General features: G+C 35.6%; 2 protein-coding genes across 5 annotated transcripts; one reads left to right on the top strand and one right to left on the bottom strand.

Moving 5' to 3' along the window:
- Positions 1-343: 343 nt before the first annotated feature.
- Positions 344-1,010, bottom strand: LOC117915573 (splicing factor 3B subunit 6-like protein). Its single transcript, XM_034831163.1, has one exon. It carries the CDS (start codon positions 918-920, stop codon positions 543-545), a length of 378 nt encoding a protein of 125 aa, XP_034687054.1. The 5' UTR covers positions 921-1,010; the 3' UTR covers positions 344-542.
- A 3,797-nt stretch (positions 1,011-4,807) lies between these two features.
- On the top strand, positions 4,808-25,827 carry LOC117916186. 4 transcript variants are annotated; one of them, XM_034832090.1, is made up of 5 exons: positions 4,808-4,889; positions 5,023-5,100; positions 10,572-11,194; positions 15,425-15,600; positions 24,680-25,827. In XM_034832090.1, the coding sequence occupies exons 2-5, from the start codon at positions 5,079-5,081 to the stop codon at positions 25,161-25,163; spliced, it is 1,305 nt and encodes a 434-aa protein (XP_034687981.1). In that variant the 5' UTR covers positions 4,808-4,889; positions 5,023-5,078; the 3' UTR covers positions 25,164-25,827. The 4 variants fall into 4 exon arrangements, with proteins under 4 accessions (XP_034687981.1, XP_034687979.1, XP_034687982.1 ...); XM_034832088.1 differs by having other exon boundaries at positions 5,023-5,154; XM_034832091.1 differs by having other exon boundaries at positions 4,844-4,935.
- The last annotated feature ends 1,765 nt before the right edge of the window (positions 25,828-27,592 follow it).

The raw sequence follows: 27,592 nt of genomic DNA, 5'->3' as shown, positions 1-27,592 counted from the left end.
ATCAAAACCCAACTTGTCAAAAGTATATGCACCTAGAAAAATACAAACCAGCAACACATTTCATAGAATTTATAGATTTAACAAAAAATATGCAGCCCTGCTCAATGAAAAGCCAAAAATCCATGAACCCAAAAACTCAGAATCCACTACACAAACCCGCTTTTCCCTTTCACCTAAATCTAAGGCGGTACACCTCCATTAGACCATACCCCTTAACTCATGCTATCTTTTGGCATTACTCGCCCCTGTCTGTAGCCCCTCGCATTGCTATAAAGTTTCCTTTTTTATGGTTTTGCTTCGTAAAACACACACTACTCCAAGTCTCCAAGCATGAAGCACATAGTAAAAAGAAATTGAACCAACAAGCAATAAACCCAAAACATTCTACATTTCACTATACTATCAGGCACTTCGATATACAAGTAATCGAATCCATAAATCCATCCCTGTCCACAAATATAATGGCTTTAATTGACAATTCAGCATAGAAGTTCCAATTGTGGACAAATCCAAAGCTCCATGAAATTCAGAATCCTCACAGGCTACTTATCTTTGTTAAGCGAGACGCCGTACTTCTCCTGCATCTTGGCGAGCTCGTCCTCCTTCTTCTTCTGATCGAACTTCTTGCTCATCTTGGCCTGCTGATAGTAGAGAACGATGAGGTACCGATTGGCGACGTTGAAGCCAGAGAGATGATCGACGGCGGTCTTGGCGTCATAGATGTCCTCGTAGACAACGAACGCGGTGCCGCGAGTGTCCTTGTTGGTGCCGATTCGGATCTGGCGGATGGCACCGTACTTTCCGAAGATGTCGTACATCTCCTCACTTGAGATGTTGAATGGCAGGTTGCGGACGTAGAGTACTCGGTTCACCTCCGGCGGCAGCCGCGTGTTGCCTTTTCGAAGAGAGATGGTCGCCATGGCGGTGGTTTCCGGTTTGGGTTTTGCCCTAGATCTTGCAAGGAGGAGAAATTCTTCCCTTCAGAAAGAATTTTTCTAACCAAACACTCTAATTCGAAGACGTCTTGCTTTTCTAATTATTTTTAAAATTTTCATAGTAAATATACTATCATTTTTTTACTTTCTAATTAATAAATTTTCTCAATAAGTATGATGTAGGGTCTATTTCCATATAAAAATATTCAATTTTTTAAAAAATTTATGCTCTTTTAAGGTTTTTCCTTTTTATTTTTTTCTCTTAACAATTTTTTTCCAAGTAATTTTTTTAATTAATTGTTTCATATGTTTCTTCACTCTCTCCATATTTTTTTTTTATAATTACTTTAAAAAAAATTTAAACCTCAAAGTCTATTCGATAACTTTTTTGGAAAAAATTCTGAAATTCAATTTTTGATAACAGTTTTTAAAAATTATTCTCTCATCAAGTATTTTTAATCCATATAAAAATATTCAATTTTTAAAAAAATTTATGCTCTTTTAAGGTTTTTCCTTTTTATTTTTTTCTCTTAACAATTTTTTTCCAAGTAATTTTTTTAATTAATTGTTTCATATGTTTCTTCACTCTCTCCATATTTTTTTTTTATAATTACTTTAAAAAAAATTTAAACCTCAAAGTCTATTCGATAACTTTTTTGGAAAAAATTCTGAAATTCAATTTTTGATAACAGTTTTTAAAAATTATTCTCTCATCAAGTATTTTTAATCAATCTATTATTTAAAAAACAAACATTTTTTATACAAATTTTTAAACACTAAAAAAGATTTAAAATATTTTTTTAAAATCATTACCAAGCAAATCCTTATAAAAAAATTCACAAAATTTAGAAATTATTTAATATTTTTAATATATAAAAACAACTCTTTCAATATTTTCAAGTGTTAGAAAATATCAAAAACACTTTCTAAAATCTTCTAAAACGAAATTTTAGAAAATATTTTTAAAAAATTAATAAATGATTTATAGTGTAGTGTTTCTTTAGGAAAGTATTTGATAAGTAATTTTTTTCAAAAATATTTTTGGAGAAAACTTCAATAAAAAACACTTCAAATAAAAACTCTCCCAGATGCGTAAACACGACCTAAGAGCATGTTGGGAGTGATTCTATTGAAAAGATTTTATCAATAGTAATACTATTATAAACACTACTAAAGATAATCCTTGGTGTTAAAATACATGTTTTGGAAAAAATTAGTTGTGTTTTTTATATTGTACTACATAATTAAAAAAAAATCAATCCTTAAAAGTATTTTTTAACCTGTGGGCAAAATCAATCTTAAAAGGTTCTAAAATTGTATTTGGTTGTATTTTCATTTTCATAAAATTAGTTTTAAAAAAGATTTAAAAGTGTGTGTGTTTGACAATTATTATAGGAAGTGACTTGAAAGATAAAAATTTTCAAGTATTATAAAGGTAATAAACACGTGTTAAAAATACTATAAACATTTCCTAAAATCGCTATTAAATGTGAGTACATTCGATAATGATTTTAGAAAATGTTTTTAATTTTTTTTTAACAATTAAGATAAATTTGCCTCATTTAAGTGATTATAGTTTATTGACAACTGTCTCCCAGTATAAAGAGTACAGAGAATTGATGAATTAATGAAAATGTTACGAGGATTCCTATTTATAGATTTGATGATGGTCTTTAAAAGAGATGCATCTTTAAAATACTAGACACATCATTTGAAGGATTGTATCTTAAGACACCAAATACAAAATTTGGAAGAGATTGTGTATTTTAAAATCAAAACACATCCTTTAAAATAAGTTATGTCTATTAAGAAAAGACATGTCCTAATATTAAGTAAAAATATTAGTATTATGAACAAGAAGAAATAGTGCCATGGGACTACAAAAGAAACCAACAAAAGGGAAAAAAAGGAGGGTACACCCAGTACTAGTATCTCACACCAGCCAGGATAACTGCTTTTCACCATTGGTAATTTGAAAGACATTGATTAACTCGAAGAACAAGAGAGTCAAAGGGCGATGTTGATTGTAAATTTGTACATCCTGCATCAGCTCCCATCGTCATGTCAAACATTGCATTCTATAATCGCTTTTTCTACGTAAAACGACGTCGTTCCTCAGTAATTTATCTGGGTGTAAGAGTGATGTTGATTGTAAATTTGTACTTTTTTCGGGATTTTAAATTTAACCCTTCCATCTCTTCTCCTAAATGTTAAAATTCTTGCACTTAATGGACCTTAACGCTATAATTATTAGTTTTAAAAAGATTTTAATATTGCTAAGGTTTTTGAAAGAGCTAAAGAGGAGTTTGAGACCCTTATTCCAATTGAATTTCAAAGAATAGTCCACACATATATAAATACACATTATGTCAAACATTGCACTCTAAAATTGCTTTTTCCAGGTGAAACGACATCGTTCATCTGCAATTTATCTAGGTCTAAGGGCGATGTTGATTATAAATTCATATTTTTTCCGGGATTTTAAATTTATCCTTTCTATTCCTTATCCTAAATGTTAAAAATTCTTGCACTTAATAGACACGTAACGCTGTAATTATTAATTTTAAAAAGATTTTAATATTGCTAAGTTTTTTCAAAGACCTAAAGAGGAGTTTGAGACCCATATTCCAATTGAATTTCAAGGGATAGCCCATAGATATTTTAGATACACGACAATTTAAGTATAGAGGCTATCGGTACTTTAATAAATATTTAAATTAAATATTGGTTGTCAATCTTAAGCAAGTTGATGTCACCATGAAGGGTGGTCATATTCTTACTTCAAGAGGATTTAATCTTTTGCCTTAATAACAATGGATTCAAGGAAGCATACACATTCTCTATTTGTATGAAAATTTGAAATTGAATTATGATGTAAATTTTTTCTTCAAAAGCAGTTTATCATTAAATATGAAAATTACTATTTTATTTGTTGTAAAATCCTATTAATGTGTCAAGAATTTGTATTTCTAAATATTTTCAAAAGAATTTTAGGAAATTATGTACTAAATGGTTCTCAAAATCTACTTTAAGAAATGATTTTAAAAATAATTTTTATATATAATGTTTTATTTTTTATTATTTTACATATTTGTATAATTATTTTTTAAAACAATCCTAAAAAAATAAGTAAAAATAATTAAAAATTATTTTCAAAAAACAAAAAATAATTTTTAGTTGCCAAACATATATTTTTTTTTGTTATTAATAATATAAAACTGTTTTCGAAAGCAATTGGTAAACAAGTTTTAGGTCATTATTTTTTAGAATAATTTTGTATTTTCGATAATAAACTAACATAAAAGCAAGTTAAGTTATTAATTATTTTAAAATTGGTTTTTGAGAATTATTTTGAAAATAAAATATTTTTTTTGATATATTTATAATTATTTTGAGATTATTTAAAAAAAAATTATATAAATATGATAAAGGATTAAAAATAAAACACTATATTATACATAAAAATGATTTTAAAAATGAATTAAAAATTTTCGGATTTTATATAGATTTTTATTATGAAAATACATAAAATTATGTTTTAAGAAATATTTTCGATAACTTTCCCAAACAAAAAAGTAATTTTATTTTTTCAAAAACAGAAAATTGGTGAAAATTTGCAATTGAACCATAAAAAATAAGTTATAAAATTACCGATAAGATTTGTATGGGTTTGAGTGGTAAAAATCTGGTGGAGGTTTCGTCAGGGACCACAGAAAGGCGGTCCATAGAAAGCGCGAGCACGATAAAATCAGGGGGCGAGTAGAAACAACAGGCACGCACCTGTAACAGTAACAGATCAAGATGGCGGGGGGTCCGCTGTTGGTCTCTCTCCCCGGTTATAATATTTATACCTTACTTTCAATTTGGGTGAGTTTCTATATTTGTTTTGGAACCAAACCTCACCTACTTTCTCAGGAGCATTTTCATTTCTCATACATTTTCTCTCTCCCTAATGTAAGCAACAACCACGCCCACCCTCCCTCATGAGAGTTTTACCCAAGTACTTCCCTTTTTCGATGACCCATTTCGGGTTTTTTCTGGGTATGATTTTTTTTTTTTTTTTTTCTAATGGCTTGATTTTCGTCAGGAATTTGGAGGGAGATCTGATGTGCCCTGCCGTTGATTACAGCTGCATTCAAGATCATGATGCCGCTTGAGCATAAAGGTTTGACCTTGCAATCACTTGAATCCTTTGATCTCTGCTTTTGGGATAATTCAGGTGATTTTTTTTGTGTGTTCCTTTTGTTGGTTTTGATGTTGGGACCTGAAATGGGTTGTTGGTTTTGATTGTTTGTAAATTTCTGGTGTTTTTGGTGTGTTTGGAGGTGGGTTTATGGATTTTAATGTGTCAATTGGTTTGTTTTTGATGTGTGTGGTATTATACTGTGAGAACTGTTTGATTCGACTTCAGGTTAGCCAATGGAGGGATTTTGAAAATGCTGGGATGGAACTTTGTGGGTTTTATTATGTACAATTCACTTGAAATGCAGCAACTTCCAGAAAGTCGAGTGATGGTTAAAACTTAAAACACCAATGTCAGTGGAAAAGATAAAAAGTGTTAACTTGCTCTGTTGATTATCGTATCCAATTCTTTAGGTTAATGAACCATTATATGTTTCCAGTTGGTTCAAATTTTAAATGGAAGTATAACAAGTGGTCTTCCTCATTAAAAATTTCTAGCTTAACATAGAAAAATGAAATCCAAAGAAATCAGCTCCTAAATACAAGACAGAAGCCACTACCTCTAAGACTTGATCACTCCAAAGCACAATGCCCAGTGGACCATGATCGATAGACTCAAGGGGAGAGAAAGTTCCTAACAAACACTATGAAGGAGGAGTCTCCCCCTTGAGAAGTCTCTTTCCTTTGGGGTTTAGGGGCATCCTAAAATAAAAACGGAAATCTACCACAGCCACTAATTATGTCTTGAGGGACCTCTCCTATCTTGTGACACCTGGGCTAGAACAATCACTGAATCCCTCTCTACTAAAATATTAGTAATATGTAATGAAATTGCCTTTTTTGGAGGTCTTCAACCAGAGCTAAAATATCAGCCTTATAGGTATAGAAGATTCTCTATCAATCTTGCTCCTAAAAAGGCCTTAATACCCATCTGACTTGGATTACCCAACGAGCACCCATTACCATTCGCTATTGAGCTTGAGGCATTCATTAGTTGGAAAACCCATATGGCCCTGATAACAACATCTCACAAATGAGGTGGGTAGTTCAATCCCCAATCAGACCATATGATGCCAATGACAACAACAACGGGCTTCTTAGCAACTACCATCCATAGAAAAGTAAAATGATGAATGCTATCATCACTTATCTCACACTCTCAACCCTGCAATTGAAAAGACTTATTTTTCATTTTCTTTATGGAATAGGTGATTCGATTTCTTAAAATAAAAAAATACAATATAAGGGTATATGCAATGATATTTATGTCTTTCACTTGATAGTGCATCACCTTAAGGGTGCATTTGATAGACTATCATTGGGGTCTAGAAATGTATGCACAATTCCAATTCTTGGTTAGATGGGAATATGATTTTTTTTGAACATGTAAAGAATAAAATGGTAGGAATAATTTCTCATTTCCATTTTTCTATACAACAGTATCATTAATGAAATCAGAAAAGGAAAATATTTTCAGTAATCCCTTTGTCAATATTTCTTCCGCTTTGTTGATAACCAAACAAAAAACCTCCATTTTCTTAACCAAAAGAATTAAAAAAGGGCCATTTTTTCTCTTCTTTTCCGTCACCCTCTTGGCAATAAAAGGAAAGTTTTTCACATTTTCATAAATCAAGATAATGCAAAGCATGAATTTGGAAAATTTTCATTTTTGTTTGTTTCTTCCACCTTTTCGACAGCCACACATAAAATCTCTACTTTCTCATTATCCAAATCTGCATAAAATAATTGCAGTTTTGGAAGGGTGTCTTGTCCTTCATTGTACTTACTAATTGATTTCTATGAGTTTTTTGTTTTTGAGAAAAAGAAAAGAAAATCTACATAAATTATGCAATTGAAAAAAGAAAAACAAATTTTTTTTTCTTCCATTGCTTCTTTTATGATCAAGCACAGACTACTTGCTTTTTCATCAACCTAAAAGAATAAAATATCAAATTAGAAATAATTTTCTCTTTGCTTGTTCTACTTTCTTTTTCAAGCGAATAGAAAATCATCATTTCAACAAAAATAATTTTAAAACATGAAATCGAATGTAACTAAAAATTTTGGTTTTTTATTCCAATTTCTTGGATAGCTTGTTTTGTGTGTATTTTCCTTTTCATTCTCACTTGGAGGAGGGAATGCCAATAACTTGGGTGTGTGAAGGAATGGAATCAGAGAGCTGGCATCAAGGTTCAAAGTTTTTGTCAAATTCGATACTACTAAGCTTAAGTGTAATTGGAACAGCCATTACTGAGACAAGAGCGAAACTTGATACAAGATTTGCCCACTGCAGCAATGGATTAGCTAGTCATGACCATACTGGACGGGTCATGGTTGGTACATTTGAGTCATGACTGACTTGCACCATGTCTAGCCCATACATGTTCCAAAGCCATATTGGCTCCAATCTTATACATAAGGTTGTATGTGAGGAAGGATGACAGATCCTTTCATAAAATGCAAAAACTAAGTGGACATTGTAAGAGAAATATAGATACGATAAACCTCAATACAAGAATAACCCAAAAAGGTCATTGGGGGAAATAAATCCCCCAAATTACAGGAGGGTTGCTGCTCCTCTCTTGATGAGACAGTCAACCTCTTGATTTACCTTTCTATGTCTGTAAAAGAAGAAGCATCTTGAAACTCTAGAGAGGTGCACTATTCCTTAAAGCTCATGAGCTCATCTCCAATATCTTCTCCTACCAGTGTAGCCCAAGAGATCATTAATGTCAAATCTCCTGCCAACAAAGTAGAGATTCTCAAATTACTGACTTATTTTAGACCCTCTATTAAGGCTAGGATTTCTGTCTGAAAAGCCAAACCAATTTGTTTCACTTTGAAAAGGCCCTTATATGACCTGGATTTTCCCAAGGATACGATCAAAAGTAACTTCAGGGACCCCTTAAAGTGGAGGAATCCTGAAAATACCAGGTAGTTCTTCAATTTGGTGACAAAATGCTGACAGGTGCATCTATGAACCCCTTGGAGGCAAAAGCCCTAAGGATTGTGAGGAAGTTGATAAAGTGGCCTTTCAAGAGTGAGTCTTATGTGAAGAGTTTGGTTTTGTTTTACTCTAGAGCTTGGGGGGCTGCATGAAAAACTTGCACCATACCAAGGAGGAACCAACCAGGTCTTGTGCAGAAAAGAGTCCTTTTGAAGAGTTCATAGCTGAAATCCTTATAGTGTTTTGGATCCTGTGCCTTATCTCCTCAAAAGAGAGTTGGTGTGAAGGCTGAGAACATAATTGATCATATTTGTGCTGTTCTGAGGATGGGAAGAACTGCATTGAGGTTAGCAACAACAAATATAATGTTTTTGTTGATGAACATAGAAGAAGAGTGGTGTTTGATACTGGTGTTTTTCCCGGTCTGTGATGACAAAAGATAGAATTCCACCTGGTACATATAACAAGTTGATGTGTTTGACATGAGTGATTTTGTTTGGGTCATCATGATAAAAGTTACACCTCCACCCAATAACATAACAAGTTAAGCCTAAGGAAGATTTGTTGTTCTGAGATTCTGAAAGGATTAATTATGATGCTTATCATAGAAGTTGCCACATCATATTTGCATTTCTGATGTATTCACTGTCCAATATCTTATCCCCTATCCCTATCAAAAAAAATATCTTATCCCCTATTGAAGAGACTTTCTTGATGCTACTAATGTAAATTGGAAGGTGAGTGCAATGTTGGCAGCATAAAATGCGATATCAGCTACACTAATTGATGCATGTGGTTTTTCAATTCACATTATGGATTAAGTTTTATTCACTTTGAAAGTTTTGGTTTTTAGAAGTCCATTTGAGTTATTTAGTTAGAGTTTTCTTAAAATTAGGTAATCATAGTTTTAGTTTGAGCCCTATTAGGAGAATTTTGAGTCTTATTAAGAGAAGTTTGATTGTTAATTGTCCTTTTTGCCTCTTATTAACTTGTTATTTAGTGCTCAAATTATCAACATAAGTCCATCTCATCCACTGATCTTGATAAATTCTGGAGTTCCTCTCTGTTCAGATCGCCTATACATATTGATAGACAATGAAAGACGTATATATATGGCAAAAGAAAAGAGTACACCAGAGTAGTATACAACAGGAACAAAAAAGCAAAGCCACATAAGAGAGAACATGAAAAACAACTCTACCTTTAGAGCTCCTATATCAGAGCAAGAGCAGCTCAATTCCGTAATGCTCTCCCTTTAGAGCTCCTCTCAGAACTGCAAAATAGGATCACCTACAAGTGTGCAATGTCTCTCAATGCTACCAATGCAACTCAGCTAAAAGCTTTTACAATATCTTCAATGCAAGGGGAGAATGACAGAAAAGATGATCAGCATATGGGAAAAAGATATAGCATTGTTCCATATCAAAGATTGTGAAACCACATTTGTCTGAAGTTGCTATTGGAAAATTATTTTTGTGTTGTGGAGATTATCAAGAGAAAGGATAGTCAAAGGCAACATGCATTATGACTTTAGGAATCTTCTTCCTCTGGATGAGGTAGCTGATTTATTATCTGTATATTCATCTTTATCAAAATATTTAATATTTTGATTGGTAAAAGATACTTTGTTTGCATGGCAGATGGTAATATACAAAGCACCTATGAAAATTATGTTAGAATGCATATGCTGACACTTGGGGGAGAGGGGGTAATAACTGAACTAATGCAACATTTTTTGTTGTTGCAATAACCCTTTCCATTTCTAAATAAGATTTTCTTAAATCAAAGAAGAAAAGATGCTGTCACCTACAATCACCCCTAGACTCACTACAACTACTGGGGTCCATTCTAGGGACACCACTGCCACCACTTAGACAGTTGAACCTAACATTGTTGCATTACCATCATCATTGTTGCTGCCACCTGCAAAAACTTCCCTCTATGTATTTTAAATTTTTCCAGAAAGCATCATGTGCACTGCATGAATGATATGTCATGTGTGTATTGTAGTAGCCTCCTATGTATATGTAGGCTTTATTAATTTAATTTTTTTTATAATATTTAAATATTCAATATTTACACTATTTTATGCTAGCATAGATCTGCAATTTCATCTTTGGCTTTTACTGTGGTTTTATCTCTGTATTTTTCTTTGGTTTTCTCAGTTCTGTTCTTGGTTTCTAGTTTTTAATAATCAGCATTAGCTGAAACTTAAAAATGGCTTTCAAATCGGGATTTAAAATTTTCTAGTGTGCATGCATGTAGAGTCTGTACACATGCATGCATGTCTTTTGCTTCTATTGCTATGGTTCAAGTGTTGAGATATATAGTTGGATGGATCCTTTCAAATAGAAACCAAAATCCTTTTAATGAAGCTTACATGACTTTAAATATTGTGTTATGCACCTAGCATGCAATTTTCTGATCTGGAAATGAATCGATACTATTTTATTTACATCATGTCCAATATAGATGTTTATTGCTTACCTGCAGCCTTTTCATTGCAGAAAAAATGCAGAAGGCTTGGGAGGCATCCATGAGATGCCTCCAGAGTAAGGCATTCCCTTACAACCCTCAATTTAATGTGAGTTTTGTGGAAGGGGTGCCAGGGGTTAAAGATGAAGTTCATACTGATTCTCGAGGTGGTATCATTGAAGGAGACTGCTCATCAAGTATAGAGTCTTTTGCACCTCCTAATGAAGGCTACTATGGGCCAATGCATCTACAAGATTATTATCAACGGTCAACTTCCCATCCATACATTCAAAAGGCACACCACAACCAATTTCATATGGTTGAAAGCCATTTTTATCCCATGAATCACAAGTCCTGCTTTCCTATGGGTAATCAGCCTCACTATGTGCCCTTTGTGCCCTTGAAGATGTTATCTCAAAGTCATCCACAAGATTTCCATTTCCAAGAATTTCAGTATTTTGTGGTAATTGACTTTGAGGCAACCTGTGATAAAGAGAAGAATCCTCATCCACAAGAGATTATCGAGTTCCCATCAGTACTAGTGAACAGTATGACTGGCCAACTGGAAGATTCTTTTCAAATATATGTGCGGCCTACATGCAATCATCTTCTGAGTGATTTCTGCAAAGAGCTTACTGGCATCCAGCAAATTCAGGTATGTTTAGAATGTGAGTACCATTCTTTCAATTTTGTTTTTTCATTTGAAGTGATGATGTCTCATTCTGCATGTGCTTAAACAAGCGTTGCTTGCATGCACTTTACTCCTTTTCTTCAATCAGCAGGCCGGCCATGGAGTTCAGAAGATGTGCACCTTTACTTCACTGTGTTATTGCGTCTCAATGTTGTTGCTGATTGAGTACCTGCTGTATTGCTATACTAGGGACATTTCAGCAAATTCTTCCTGTTCTTGACTAGATTTCCTTATTTTTATTGTTCAATTTGGTGGCTGAATTCAGAGGTCTAAAATTTTGTTAACATGTTAGCTGATGCCCAATGATACTCAACTGTCTATGGTTTTATTCTCCCATACTTAGCACTCTGTAGCAATGAAAGTAAGATGCCTCTTCCATAACATGAGTGATGAGTTTTTTTGTCTTTCTTTTTCTCTCTCTCTCTTTTTTTTTTTGTTTGTGTCAAAAACATATATTAAAAAGATGATAGATGATGACGGAGGATATGTTCTTTTTTTTTTTTTTTTGCTCTTGCTGTAAACAATGAAACTATTTGCCCATTGGTGGTTTTCACAACCATCAAATCACCAAAGTTTCTAACTTTTATTTTGGGCCAGTTCTCTCCAATGTGCCTCTCTCAGCAGCATTACTGGAGCCATAATATGTGAAATTGGACTCAGTAGTGATCTTGTTAATAAGCTTTTTGACTTGGGCACTAACAAGACTTTGCCTTTTTTTCTTTACCGGACAAGTCCCTTTATAATAAGGCTTATTAGTAGTCCTTAGTGTGACAGTGTCCACAACAACTAGATTTTTCAGAACCAGTGAATATTTATGAAATTGATGTAAGTAGCATACTCAATGTGCAATGTATCTCAGTAGGGACAGAAAGCAAGGTATGAAAATGATAGGCAGGGAGTAAGAGAGCATGAAATAGAACAGAAAAATGATTCCTTTGAGACTAGACATGAGGAGAATGAAGAAGATAAAAAAAAAACGAAGCTGAAAGGGAGAGAGCACTTGAAAGAAAAACTTGAAACATAGTGAAACTAACATGAAAAGATTAAACACTCTTTTAAAGCTACTAAAGCACAAGAAATTGCTGAGGGAGATATGGTACTAACTCTGTTGAGCATAACAGCAGTTTGGGAAGCAAAGAGATGTGGTAGAGAGAGAAAGAGAGAGCTGGAGTTTGTAGTTGAAAGGAAACGAGTTTAAGGAAGTTGTAGAAAGCCGGGATCAAGCAAGCTAAAAGAGTCATTTCCTTGCAAAAAGGAAAAGTAGAAGCTCTCTTTGAAATGATGGTCAACTAATGGAAATTAATTCCCTGATAAAATCTTTAGACAACATGAGAAGTTGGTCCTATTTTAGAAACCACACTGGAGGTCCTCGCAATTATGGAGAATGGCTGCTGGTATACGGAGGAGAATGATTTAAAAAATAGTGTGGTGGGGGAGTTTCAAAAGCTGTATTCTAAGGAAGAGGGATGGCGTCCTTGTATTGAGGGTTTATCTTTCATGAGGTTAGCGAGCAGTGAGGCTAAGGGGCTGGTAATTCCTTTTACGGAAGGAGAGGTGTATGCAGCTCTTACAGATCTAGGCAAGGACGAAGCCCCTGGTTAGGATGGCTTTGCCATGACTTTTTGATTGTTTTGTTGGGATGTGGTAAAGATTGAGATTATGGGTTTTTTTTAGAGAATTCCATGAGAGGGGCAGATTTGTAAAGTCTCTAAATGCTACTTTTCTGGTTTTAGTTCCAAAGAAGGGAGGTGTAGAAGATTTGAAAGACTTTAGGCCGATCAGCCTTGTGGGCAGCCTTTATAAGTTGTTGACCAAGGTGTTGACTAATAGAATTAAAAAGGTGATGGGGAAAGTAATCTCGGCGTCCCAAAATGCCTTTGTGGAGGGTAGATAGATCTTGGATGCAGTTCTGATTGCAAATGAGGCTGTGGACTCAAGGATGAAAGACAATGCAGGGGGTGTGTTATGTAAGTTGGATATAGAGAAAGCTTATGATCATATTAGTTGGAGTTTTTTTATGGTAGTTCTTAAAAAGATGGCTTTTGGGGAGAGATAGATAAAGTGGATAGAATGGTGTATCTCTATTGTGAGATTTTCTGTTTTAATAAATGGTTCTCATTCCGGTTTTTTCCAAAGCTCGAGGGGGTTAAGACAAGGAGATCCTCTCTCTCCTTATTTGTTTGTGATAGCCATGGAGGTTTTTAGTTGCTTATTGAGAAGGGTTATTAGTGGGGGCTTCTTATCTGGGTGGAGGGTGAGAGGTAGGAATGGTGAGGGGTTACAAATATCGCATTTGTTATTTGCGGATGATACACTGGTTTTTTGTGAGTAGACTTTAGACCAGATGACTTATCTAAGTTGGCTTCTTATGTGGTTTGAGGCGTGCTCAGGGTTGAAGATCAACTTAGAGAAGAGCGAGTTAATCTTAGTGGGGAGGGTGCATGATATAGAGGATTTGGCCTTGGAATTGGGTTGTAAAGTGGGTGGGCTCCCTTCCTGTTATCTAGGTTTGCCTTTAGGGGCACCCTTCAAATCAATGGCTGTGTGGGATGGTGTTGAAGAGTGTTTTCGTAAAAGGCTTGCTATGTGGAAGAGACAATATATTTCAAAAGGAGGGAGACTCACTCTAATTCAAAACACTCTTTCTAGTATGCCTGTATACTTTATGTCTCTCTTCTACTTGCCAAGAAAAGTGAGGCTGAGATTGGAGAAGATCCAGAGGGATTTTCTGTGGGGTGGGGGAGCTCTTGTTCAAAAGCCTCACCTTGTTAGGTGGAACTTGATTTGCTTGGATAAAAAGAAAGGTGGGTTAAGTGTGAGAAATTTAGCTCTGATGAATAGAACTCTCTTATGTAAATGGAATTGACGGTATGCAAATGAAAGAGAGGCCTTTTGGAGGCGAGTCATAAGTCATAAGTATGGTGAAGATGAGGGGGGATGGTGCACTCGGGAAGGAAGTGGGAGATACGGTGTTGGACTTTGGAAAGCAATTAGGAAGGAGTGGTTGCTTTTAAATGGTAGATTGGCCTAACATGTGGGTAGTGGGCAGAGAGTGAGATTCTGGACAGACAAGTGGGATGGAGATGAGCCACTTTGTGAGTCCTTCCCCTCTTTATTTTCCATCTCTTTCTTTAAGAATGCATGGGTTTTGGATGTTTGGAATTCCGTTGGTGATGGGGAGGGTTGGACCCCTCTTTTTGCAAGGGCTTTTAATGATTGGGAGATTGAGGAGGTGGAACATTTTTTGCAGAGGATTCAAGCCTTCCGGGTGCAAAGGGAGGAGGAAGATATAGTGTTCTGGACAACTTCAAAGGGTGGCGCTTTCTCAGTCAAGTCTCTTTACTTTATGTTGGAGTTCAGAGGCTCTTCTTTGTTCCCTTATGATAGTATTTGGAGAGTGAGAGTGCCTCCTAAGGTGGCATTCTTCGCTTGGGAGGCTTCCTGGGGTAAAGTCTTAACTTTGGAGTAACTTCAAAGGAGGGGGTTCTCTTTGGCAAACAGGTGCTTTCTTTGCTTATTGGAAGTAGAAACAGTGGATCACCTTTTACTTCATTTTGTCAAGACGCGGGTCTTGTGGAATCTTCTTTTCTCCCTTTTTAGTGTGTCTTGGACTCTTTCGTGTACAGTGAAGGAAACTCTTCTTGGATGGCAAGGAGCGTTTGTGGGGAAAGCTCGTAAGAAGGCTTGGAAAATGGCTCCCTTGTGTATTTTTTGGTTAGTCTGGAAGGAGAGGAATTTTTTAGCTTTTGGGAATGAGGAGCTTTCGCTTTAAAGATTGAAATATTCTTTTGTATGTAATCTTTGGTCTTGGGTCAAGGTTTACTTAGTTTTGAGCGCTTCATCTCTTGTAAGTTTTTTAGACTGGTTAGGCTCTAAGTAAGGGAGGTTGGTGTGTTGTTTTCCTTTCTCCTTAGGGGTATGTCTTTGGGCTTGATTGTATACTCCCTGTATACTTGGAGGACACTGTTTTTTGGTGCTTCCTCTTTTCGTTTAATATACTTCCTTTTTATCTATCAATTTTTTTTTTTAATAAATTTGTATAATTCAAATTGAGTTCCTTTTTCAGTTAACTTGAGGTATTGGATTTTCTTGTATTCTGACATTATAATCCATTATTTCATCACCAGATTGGCTCTTATTGATTCATATAAATATAAAGCTTCCTAGTTATCTTAATATACACAATGCCTTCAGGTGGACAATGGTGTTCTCCTAAGTGAAGCTCTACTCATGCATGATAGATGGCTTGAACAGAAGGGGATTAAGCACACCAACTTTGCTGTGGTGACATGGTCAGACTGGGATTGTCGGGTGATGTTGGAATCTGAGTGCCGATTCAAGAGGATCCGAAAGCCACCGTATTTCAATAGGCAAGTTTAATCTCCTTTGATGAGTGTTTGTTTGGATTTCCTTAGGAAATGGGATTATTTCATTGTGCTTTATATCACATTTCAAAAGTCAAGTTGATGGTTTGAAATTGAACCATTACATAATCGGTAAGATGCTTATGAGCTAGAAGTGATTTCATTTCTCCTTGTCCTAATTTTTCCTTAATCAAAGGTTACCAAAAAATGACTACCCTTTTGTGGAGGAAAACAAATGTGGTTCATTTTGAATAGTATGGAAATGTAATGATTAAATCTTCATTGTACTTGAGAAAATGTGTTGGTTGTAAGAATATTAATGTTATTATTCTAACACTTGTTACTCTTGCTCCTTACTGGGGAAGTACTCAATTAATAGATCTTTAGAGTCTTGGAAACGGGCTAACGCTAGACTATTGCTCTGCCTTTGCTGAGAGGCCGCCCCCCTCCATTTGAATTTAAATTTGAAACCAGAGATAGTGGATCACAGTTGTCCTTCACTAAGACTCTTCTCTTGCCATGTGTCCCATTATGAGACCCTCTCCTAGCCCTTTGAAGAGCATTAGAATGTTGATATTTGCCACGTGTCCCACATTGAGACCCAGTCCTAGCCACGTGATATGCCCCACTGTGCTGATTCATGCCACATGTCCTTGATTATAAGTCCTTTCTCCCTTGAGTTGGCTCAACCTTTCCAAACCACCTTTCATCTTCATCTCTGATCAATACAATAGAGATTGTAAACATCCATGCCCAATCCTTCACCTCCATCAACCTGGGCAAGACAGTGTGTTCCTTCATCTCTACCCTCACCCTAACTTTTGATAGATCATACAACTTCAGAGTGCACCAATCAATCTCTACCATCATCCCCTGAACCTCCACAATCATCTTCAAATGTTCTTTATACCACAAATGAAATGATAATCCATGTAATTTAATCCACCCTTTTTATGAACTTACCTAAAACCATTAAAAGTTTTCCCTAGGTGACCTTCTTCTCACTAGAGTTTTGTATTTGCCCTCAACCATGACATGCCCCGAATCATGTATAAAGGAAGCTTCCTCAACTGTCTTCGCAAAGAGTAACCCCTTTGTTGTTGTGAAAGGGATAATAGACACCATGCCCTTTGAACTTAGAGCTTGACCCACCTTAACTCAGTCAACATTAAACAAAGGGTATTTGCGCATCACTACTCTCACCCACATCTCGATTGGAATATAATGTCCTCCCTTGATCCTTCCTATTGAACAACTCTTGCATAGGAATGATTCAATATTGCTTTCTTTCAACATAAATAGGGCATTGCATCTTTGTCTAGTTAATTCCGTTATCGAATGAGATCTCAACCTGCTAACTAGCTATGTGAAGGTGAGCCTCCGCAACCAGCTTCTTAGAGGGACTATGGTTGCTTAGGCCAAGGAAGTTTGAGGCAATAATAGGTTTGTGATGCCCTTAGATGTTCTAGACTGCACGCGCACTACACTGATATATTCAACGAGTCTATAGCCTTGGCAGATAGGCTCGGGTAATCTTTGAAATTTCATTGTGATGGGGATAGATCATTGCAATTGTTGGTCTTCAACGATGAATTCCTAATAAGCGCGAGTCATCAGCTTGCGTTGACTACATCCCTGCCCTTTGTACACATCGCCCCGTCGCTCCTACCGATTGAATGGTCCAGTGAAGTGTTCGGATCGCAGCGATGTGGGTGGTCCGCCGCCTGCGATGTCACGAGAAGTCCACTGAACCTTATCATTTAGAGGAAGGAGAAGTCGTAACAAGGTTTCCGTAGGTGAACTTGCAGAAGGATCATTGTCAAACCTCCGAACGAACCGCAAATACGTTTTAACACTCCGGGGGGGGGGATGTGGAGCGGGCATGAGCCCACCACTCCGCCACCATAAACTGCCATGTTAGGTGGAGACTCCATCCTTGAAGAAATCACATGTTTTGATTTCTTCGATCCATTGCCTTTCTCACCGTCTAGTATTACTAAAAAGGTAGACTTTCAGTTAGATGGCAGCTTAGATCACTTGATAAACTTGCCATTTGTGTTGAATTGCACTTCCATTAGATGAACCCTAGTCTTTCCTTAGTATTTTCTGTTGAAATCCATGAACCCCTCCACCTCAACTGCTTCCCCAATTGCTCTAGTAACCATCGAACTTCTTTCTTTTCAAAACCCATAGAGAAAATAGAGCCTAGGCTTTGCTCTAACACCAATATCCATATCCCTCTAACCTTGCCTTCAAATCTTACCTCAAAGCACAACCTTCTCATACTCATCCCTATATGGTATAAAATGTTATTTTTTAGGTGGTTCTTTACTTTTTCAATTCCTACAGAATTGCTTCCTCAATTGACAGTGTCATCCATATGTAGCATGAGTATCACTATTTTAGACTTCCTTCTAGGAACAAACATTGAGTGATCTGACCGACGTTGATAAAAGCCATTTGTTGTTACTACAACATTGAACTTATCAAGACATGCAGGAGAAGATTGCTTTAACCCTCAGATTCCCCTCTTTAAACATCATGCTTGTAATCCTTACTCCCCTTAAGCAACGAACCTAAGTGGTTACTCCATGATAGATTTTCCAATTGAAGTTGGTGACCAAGGGAATCAAGATATGGATTAAATCAAGACAGGAAGTTGGAGAAAATGTCTCAAAATAGTCTACCCATAAGCGTAAGTATGGCCTTTAACAAGAAGTTCAACTTTGAGCCCTGCTCAATTGTGTCATCTAGTTGATATTTTATGGGATATACCCATTTACACACTACTAGTGTTCCTGGTAGGTAAAGTAGTGAGTTCCCATGTGCCGCTATTTACCAGGGCATTCATCTCCTCCATAACTTTCTTCCATTTTGGATGACTCAAGGTGGCTTGATAATTTTTAGGAGTAGAGAAAACAGACAAAGCAGTTAATAAAGCACAATATTGAGAGAGATCATGAGTGGTAAAATAACTATCAAGGGGATATTGAAGACAAGGATGTCCACCTTTACAAAGAGCCATGTATAATTTGGAAGGATCAGTCTCGATAACCGATGGTAGAGTAGATAGGATTGAGCATGAAAGAGACTAATTAGGAGCAGTTGAACCATGGGTCCATTGATATGCTAACAACAATTTAGAAGGGGCTGAGGTAATAGTTTCTGAAATTTGTGAAGGATGAGGAGGTGAAGAACAAAGTTTTGAGTGTAGCAAGGATCTTGTAGAAGAAAAAAGGAAGTAGACTCAAGAAAAGTCACATTTGCATTGACAAAGCTCCTATGACAGATAGGATCATAACATTTATGCCTTTCTAAGTTTGAGAATATTGAAAGAAACACATTTGATGGTACAAGATGATAAGTTATCTTGATTTGGAGGACAATGTTGAACAAAACAACCAAAGATACAAGGTGGAAGAGCAAATGAAGGCTGATCAAGACACAACAACAAATATGGAGAATACCCTTTTAATACGAAGGGGGGTAACCGATTAATCTAATAGTAAGTAATTAAGATGGCATTCTCCCAAAACTGTTTAGGAACATGCATGTGGAACATGAGACATTGGCCAACATAAAAAAATAGTGGTTTTTTCTTTCAGCAACCTTGTTTTGTTAGGGTCTGTACACAATAAGTTTGATGAATAATACCACAACTTGTGCAAAAAGAAGTCAAAGCATCGTTTTTATATTCAAGGACATTATCTGAATGAAGAAAACAACTAAAATAATCAAACTAAGTTTTCATTTCATTAAAAATATAATGAAATACATGAGGAACTTCAAAAAGTTCTTTATGTAAGTAGAATTATATAACATGTGAACAATCATTGACAAAACTGATAAAATAGCAAAAGCCTTGAATATGGGGAACTTGACATGGGCCCCAAGCATCATAAGGAGCCACTTTAAAACAAGAGGACTCTTTTTTAAGTTGCATGGGAAAGGAAGAACACTGATGTTTCCCTTACACATAAGATTGACATTTTAATTGATAAAATGAAATGGAGACACAGAGGAGGACAATGCAACAACATGAAAATAACCATCATCGTGAAGCTGCTACCAATCTTCTTCTTTATGATCAAATCCTTAAAAACACAATAAAAAAGAAGGATCGTACTATAATAATTTTGTTGTTTTGTTAATTGACTAATAGAAACAAGATTAATTGATACTTTAGGCATATGTAGCACGGGTCAAGGTGAAGAGGTAAAGAAAAAGTAGGATGAGCAACACCTAGACCACTATCAACAGAAGAAAAACCATGAGCCAATCATATGGAAAAATTGTTGAAGATGGATTAAGTATGGAAAATTTTGAAGATGTCCCAGAAATATGGAAGGAAGTGTCAGAGCCAATAATCTGAGGGTTAGGGTCATGAGATGAAAGAAGAGCAGTACCTGTATGGGCCATTGTAGCCATGGGAGTGTTGGTTTTAGTAGTGGAAGGGGCCTTAGATGATGTTAGCACCACTTGAATAGTAGATGGCACATATTCTGATGCATCCCAGTCCTGTTTCCCAGATTTGTCCTAGCATTTGTCGAAATAATGACTAGTCTTACCATGGTGAATATAGTATTGACTCGTTAAAAGTGCAAGAACGTGAGGACACTTTATATTGGAAAGAAGATAGGAGAGGATTGTTCAGTGTCAAGATTCATCTTGTTAAATGGCTAGTTGTTTGCTTGGATAAAAGTAAAGGGGGTTTGGGGGTAAAAGGCCTCTCTACTCTTCATAGAGCTCTTTTGGGTAAATGGAGTTGGCGCTTTATGGTAGAAAAGGAGGCTCTTTGGTATCAAGTTATTAGTAGGAAGTATGAAGTGGAAGAAGGGGGGTAGTATACTTGGGAAGGTATAGAGGGTTTTGGAGTGGGTTTGTGGAAGGAGATTAGAAAGGAAGGTTCTCGGTTGAGCAAATACATTGGGTTTTCTGTGGGTAATGGAAGTAGAATCAGATTTTGGTTGGATCCTTGGTTTGGTGGTGAGGCTTTGTGCAACACTTTCCCCTCTTTGTTTGCTTTGGTGGTTTCTAAAGAAGAGTGGGTGGCGGAGGTGTGGGACTCTTCGGTTGAGGGGGGGAGTTGGAGTCCTTGTTTTTTGAGGGCCTTCAATGATTGGGAGGTAGTCTTGGTGGAGCGGTTGCTCTTGACAATACAAGGAATTAGAGTTAGTGCAGATTTGGAGGATAGGGTGATTTGGAAAAAGATAAAAAATGGGTTTTTCATAGTTAAGTCTCTTTATAGTGCTGAGGAACCAGGAAGTACAGTCCGGTTTCCAAGAAAAATAATTTGCAGCCCTTTTGTTCCTCCAAGAATGGGTTTTTTTTCCTTGGGAAGCCTCTTGGGGGAAAGTTTTAACTTTGGATCAACTCAAAAGGAGGGGTTAGTCCCTTGCCGATGTTTCTTTTGTCTAGTCGAAGTGGAGTCTACTAGTCACATCTTAATTCACTGCACGAAGACTAGAGTTTTGTGGGAGTTATTATTTGCTCTCTTTGGGGTGACTTGGGTTCTCCCTTGTTTGGTAAGGGAGACTCTCCTTGGTTGGTTTGGGTCATTTGTGGGCAAGAAGTGCAAAAAAGCTTGGAAGCTGGCTCCTTTATGTCTTTTTTGGGTGGTGTGGAAAGAAAGAAATAGGATAACGTTTGACAAAGAAGAGTTTTCAGTTCATAGATTGAAGCATTCTTTTGCATGTAGTTTATGGTCTTGGACAAAGTTGTATATAGATGCTTACCCTTTATCTTTAATTGACTTTTTTGATTGGTTGGGCTCTAGGTGAGAGCGGGTGAGGTTTTGTTTTTCCTCCTGTTTTGCTCTTTTTTGCCTTTTGGCACCTATTGTATACTTTCTGTATGCCTTGGGTTGCTTTCCGGTCTTCCTTTTTCTAATTAATCTACTCTCTACTGTGTTTATCCATAAAAAAAAAAAATTATTGTTCTCTAAGTGGGGAGAATAATTTTGCTTTTCCAGGAAAGGAGGTTTGGGGATCCCGTGCTCCTCTGAACTTGCTTTTTTGCTTGGGAAGCTGTTTGGGGGAAGATCCTAATTGTAGACACCTTAATGAAGAGGGAATGACAAATGGTCAATAGATGTAATCTTTGTAAAGAGAGTGACGAATCAGCCAATAACATTCTAATTCATTGCACCAAGACAAGAGAGCTTTGAATCTTTTTATTAGTCCTCTTTGGAGTGACTTGGGTATTTCTAGATTCATTAAGAAATCTCCTCCTTCAATGGAAAGTTAAGGGATTAGTCCTCTTTGGAGTGACTTGGGTATTTCCAGATTCATTAAGAAATCTCCTCCTTCAATGGAAAGCTAAGGGGTTTCAAAAGAAGAATAGACCAATTTGGTGCTTGGCTCCCATTTTCTTATTTTGGTGTGTTTGGAAAGAGCGTAATCGAAGAACCTTCAAAGATGAAGAACTCTCTGACCAGGGTTTAAAGGATCTCTTCTTTCGGACTCTTTTTGAGTGGATGAGGGATTCTTTGGAGCTGGATTTTCCCTTTATGTTGATTTTCCTAGATACTCTTTGTTGTGGTTAACTTTGCTTTGTTTTGTTTGTGTGATCTTTCTTTGTTTGAGGTGTGTTTAGCTTGTTTCTGTGTATACAACCTATATACATAGGGCGCCCCCCCTCCTTTTTAGGCGCTAATTTTTGCATGTTCTTGTTGTCTATAAAAAAAAAACAGTATTGGTCATCCCTAACATGGCCTCCCACTGCATAATGAGCTTGATCACAAGGACTATTACCACCTGTTCCTCTAGTGCTAGAGGAAACATTAATCATTGAAGGGGAGAATAGATGTTGCTGATTGAAGGTAAGGTTTCACTTGAGACTATGTTAGTCTTCACTTTATAGTAGATGGGATGAAGACCAAATAAAAATTTAGCAACTAGAAACCCTTTTTGCTAGCTTTTGCAATTTTCCATATTACTATAATTGATATTTAGTTCTTCACTCATAATTTTAAGAGTCCTATCATATTCACCAAGAGGTTTATCATCATATTTGAGGCCAAAAATATTTTCATGTCTGATAAATGTTTTTATTTTTTCCGACAAGTAAGGAAACAATACATTAAAAAGTGCCAAAAGAATGGTGCCCAAAGTACACAAGATGTATACAAGAGCACTAAAGGGCTAAAAATAAGATGAGGGGAAACCAAAAACATTCCTTCCCCTTGCTTACAATCTAACCAATCTACAAAGTCTTGCAAAGAAAGGATTTATGCTCTTGATCAATAAGCTCTTCATTATCAAAAGCCTTCCTATTTCTCTTCTACCAAATAGTCCAGAGCAAGCACAAAGGAGCGGCTTTCATGCGTGTTTCCATTGCTTCCTGACAAAGCAACTGTTCCAACTTAAAATAGTTGATTCACCAAAAAACTCAACACCCATGCAATACTAAGTAGGGAGAAGACTAACTGCCCTAGAATTCTTTCCTTGGAACAGTGGCGGAGAATGTGCTCAATAGATTCTTCCTCACCTTTGCACATAAAACACCTATTCACCAAAATCCAACCTATCCTCATTATCTTGTCCTTGGTTAAAATACCTTTCCAAACTAATAGATGTTTCCATCTTGAGGATAAGTTTCTTGCCTCACAGACAGTGTCCCGAGTTTCTTTAGCAATACCCAAAAACATCATATTAGCACTAACATAAGGAGACATGCTATTCAATAATCACAACATGATCATAAAATCATCCTATTGCCACTTTTCAAAATTAGGGACTTCGAATCTGGAGGTTCAAAAGGAGATAGCATCCCTTATGCACCAATATGTACTTTTAATTGCCTTAGACACACATAGATCAATTCAATTCATTTTATTGAGATAATTTGTAAATTCATAGGATCAGGAGATAGAGATCCACTCTGTGCCTTATTGGGGGAAACAGTAGGAAGAGGCAAGCAGCAACCATGAGGTAGAAGACAACAGCAGCTATGAGGTAGTAGACAACAGAACATAGTCACTTGACAGAATTATCATTTCCTATAGTAGCAGAAAATAAAGGTATATAGGCCACAGACCAAAAAGGAGATTTCTAGATCAGCATATGGTTCACAGTATAGGACTCCAATGGTAGGTAGTAGTAAGTCATAGACCAAAGGCAAGGCAAATTGCATGTCTCTAATCCATAAATACAGCAGACTTCTATCATCAATTACCAATAGAAACAGCTAGTGGCAAACAAAAAGTTGCAGAAAATAGATCTGAATATGAGAATTGGAGAGGAAGCAGAAAATAGGAACAAATCTACATAGGCAACCAGATCTGATTTTCTGGAAAATAAAAATAAAAATTGCAAGATTCAAAGTGATTCGAGTCTTTCAGTAGATTAGAGTGGTTGCTACATGGTGTGTAGGGCTTAGGGTGAATTGCTGCAGGATAGTTAGGGTTTAAGTTGCAGCATGGTTGCTGTTAGGTAGTTAACACCTTTTATGCCTTTTCTTATCCCCAAACAGGATTTTGTAACTACCTGATAAGCTGGAAAAAGGGGTCCGCTGCCTAATAAAGCCCTAGAAAGTAATAGACACTAGCTCTGTCATTCTCTTGAACTGCTTGTAACAGCTAATAAAACAAATTGCAACTTAAAATGACAATCATATTCGCATCTTATATGTGCATTACTCTCTCTCTCTCTCTCTCTCTCTCTCTCTCTCTCTCTCTCTCTCTTATTTTCCTTTTTCCGCTTGTGGTATATGAAAACATGTCAGAAAATTATTATCCAAAAACGACATTCTATGCCATTTGACACATTTTAATGCTCCACCTTGTTCACATTTAAGAATGGTCCTTGATAGGAAAATGCTAGTTTTAATGTCTCTTTTACCATCTTTTCTTTTTTACCAGACTTTACAGTTGATGTGCCATCACCACAACAGGTTGTTATTTGCCTGAATGTGCTGAAGTGTTAATATTTTGCACTTATGTAATGTTGTCACATTCATGGTCATCTCAGATGGTAAACAAGGTCATTAAACTATTGCTAGTTCATCTTCCTTCTTAATGCATACATATCATACACCAAAAGAAAAACTTGTGATGGATTTTTCTCTTTATTTCATCTTTTTTCAGGTGGATTAACTTGAAGGTTCCATTCCATGAGGTATTTGGCAACATCAGGTGCAACCTAAAAGAAGCTGTTCAGCGGGCTGGGCTACTGTGGGAAGGCCGTGCTCATTGTGGTTTGGATGATGCTAAGAACACTGCTCGTTTACTTGCCCATATCATGCATCGTGGATTTAGGTTCAGTATAACCAACTCACTGATTTGGCAATCTACTGAGCGCCCTTCGATAAGGCAGCAGTTCCTTGATTGCCAATATGGCCCCATCCAGCATCCCCACGAATTGAAGCACCCACTAGGGCCCTTTATGCGGTTTCCTCCAATCCCAGTAGAGCCTGAAAAAGACCTAGGAACATATTGTTTCTGTGGGGTGAGGAGCATCAGGCAGATGCTTCGCAAGCCAGGTCCAATGCATGGAAGTTTCTTCTTTGGATGTGGGAATTGGACTGCAGCTAGGGGTGCACTTTGCTCATATTTTGAATGGGCTACTTAGTGACTTGAGTGAAAGGATATCTATCCTTACCTGTGAAAGCAAAAATGAAAATTAAAAAAAGAAAAAAAAAGGGGGAAAAAAAGGGAAAGAAAGAAAGAAAAAAAGAAAGAAATGAATGACAAGAGAGGGAAGGTCTCCTATGAAAGCAATGCTGGTGTTCGCTCCTACGTGAGTTTGCTGCTTCTTACATTTGATACTGTAGCCTTCAAAGGGGTGTCTGTTCATAGAATCTTTGAGAAGTCTAATAGTAAGAGGGATCTCTAACTTGTAAAGCTGACTTCTGGTTGGCAGAAAAGCGGGAGGATATGGAATAGGAAATGCTTACATAGGAGAATGGTTTTCACCATGCCAGGACATGGTTTTAAACTTCTTAAATAATCTTGTTAAATAGGGATAATGTGTTTTATCTATGGTTTTAGTGGGAACGAGCTGCCATTGATTGCGCTCCTTTTCCCCTTCAAGTTTCTATTCTGTGTTTCTATTGTTTCTAGATGCCATCTCTAGGGGATGATCTTCATTCATGTCATCCATCTACCTTCACTGGCGCACCTCCCATCAGTAGTTTACAGCTATAGTTAAGTTGGCTACCACCAAAATTTAGGTAAACATTTGCTTCATGGATATAGTCTGATTCATTCATTCATTTATTCATTGTTTTGGGTTAGGGTGATTCCCAATTTAGAGCTATGTTGATGCATGCTCACACCAAGATTGAATTAACCAGCTTTTGAAGCTTCTGCTTACATTTGCCTCAGAACTCAAATCTGCTGTCTACCTTTTTATTGATGTGATGAAATCTCACAGTTTTTGCATTGTGTTGTTTTTGTACTTGGATTCATAGATGATGATGATGATCAATATGATCCCTTCCCTTAATTTTTTTCTTTGAAATTCCATGCTTTCTGGATTTCATTCTTTGGGCTTTCTTTTGATTGAATATAGATTGAATGACATTTTTATAACTGCAGTGCAGTGTTATGTACTTTGTGAATGAATTATCATTTGATTTATAACTGCAACCTTTGGCAACTAAGAGGGTATTTAATAAAATTTAATACTTATTCCTTAATGATTTAAGTTAAATTATATTTAAGTTGTTGATTTAAAATTTATTATTTAATTCTTATTTTTAAGTATTAAGTTTCTTTGATAAAATTAACATAAAAATTTTATTTTGAATCACCAAATTGACATATTTATCCTCATAAATTATAATTAAGATAAATAAGGTCGAGTAATAATAGAATTTGTGGAGTAACAAAAGGGATTGTGGAGATAATTATGACAAATGAAAATAAAAAAGTAAAATAAAAATGTGGACTTGATAATAAGTTAATTGTTTTTACTTATTATTTAAATATATATATATATATATATATATATATATATATATATATATATATATATATATATATATATATATATATATATATATTTTACTTTAAATCATATTATTAAATTATTTTATCAAACATATTTAATTTATTTAATGATTTAAATTAAATTATTAAGTCACTTTAAGTTATTAAGAGCTCGATTGATAGTAATTTTAGGAAATGTTTTTAATTTTTTTAATATTTAAATTTTTTTATCATTTAAGTGTTGGATAGATTAAAAACGTTTTTTAGAATTACTATGAAACACAACTTAAGTTGATTTCCCTACCACCCACAAATCGTAGTTGATCATTAGGCAAGGCTAATATGATGGTGGTGGTGTAATTTTTTATTAGAGTTCTTGAAGCTCTCTCACTTTCTTTGGATTTAGAACTTACTATTTTTGAATATTTTATTTATTTCTTTTTCATTAGAAGGATTTATAATTGCATATGATGTTGCTCTATTTGCTTCTTATCCTAACACCTATCTAGCAATTGTGGTTTATTTATTATTCCTGTTTTTTTTTTTAACACAAATTTAATATTTTCAATTTTTTTAAGAAAAATAAAGAATAATTTCGATAAATTTGAAAACATAAAAAAGGAATAAAATTATATAAAAGATTTATGGATCCATAATATAAAAGAAAAACAATTCATATATATTTTTAAACTTGGATCACCAAAAAAATTGTAAGTGTACATGTGTGAATTATTTGAAAAAATTAAGATAAATCAGATTTTCATGAATCAAAATCAAGAAAGTTTATTCAAAGCCAATTGTCATATGATTATCCAATGACTTATTTGGATGAAAAGAAATTTTAAAAAATTAACTCAATCTCAATTATAATTCATCAAACAATCCATATTTAATCACTTAATCTCCTAAATATCAAATTCTAACAACATTCAAGTGTTGATCGCTCATATTTTGTCGTTTGTTGGATCAAAACAAAATTTATAACCTAATTCACTATTCTATAGCAATTTGTACCCGATCAAAAAGTGGTTTTAGTACAAACTACCGTAGTATAGTGGTATTTAGGTA

The sequence above is a fragment of the Vitis riparia genome, chromosome 6, assembly GCF_004353265.1.
Source record: "Vitis riparia cultivar Riparia Gloire de Montpellier isolate 1030 chromosome 6, EGFV_Vit.rip_1.0, whole genome shotgun sequence".
NCBI classification, from domain to species: Eukaryota; Viridiplantae; Streptophyta; class Magnoliopsida; order Vitales; family Vitaceae; genus Vitis; species Vitis riparia.
This window is presented reverse-complemented; position numbering and strand designations above follow the sequence as displayed.

What these genes read in the sequence shown, in the direction of transcription:
- LOC117915573 (XM_034831163.1), bottom strand. Translation starts at nt 920, where the DNA reads ATGGCGACCATCTCTCTTCGAAAAGGCAACACGCGGCTGCCGCCGGAG.
- LOC117916186 (XM_034832088.1), top strand. Translation starts at nt 5,079, where the DNA reads ATGATGCCGCTTGAGCATAAAGGTTTGACCTTGCAATCACTTGAATCC. An exon ending in CTGCTTTTGGGATAATTCAG is followed by an intron (nt 5,155 to 10,571) that starts GTGATTTTTTTT and finishes TTTTCATTGCAG; the next exon opens with AAAAAATGCAGAAGGCTTGG. An exon ending in CTGGCATCCAGCAAATTCAG is followed by an intron (nt 11,195 to 15,424) that starts GTATGTTTAGAA and finishes CAATGCCTTCAG; the next exon opens with GTGGACAATGGTGTTCTCCT.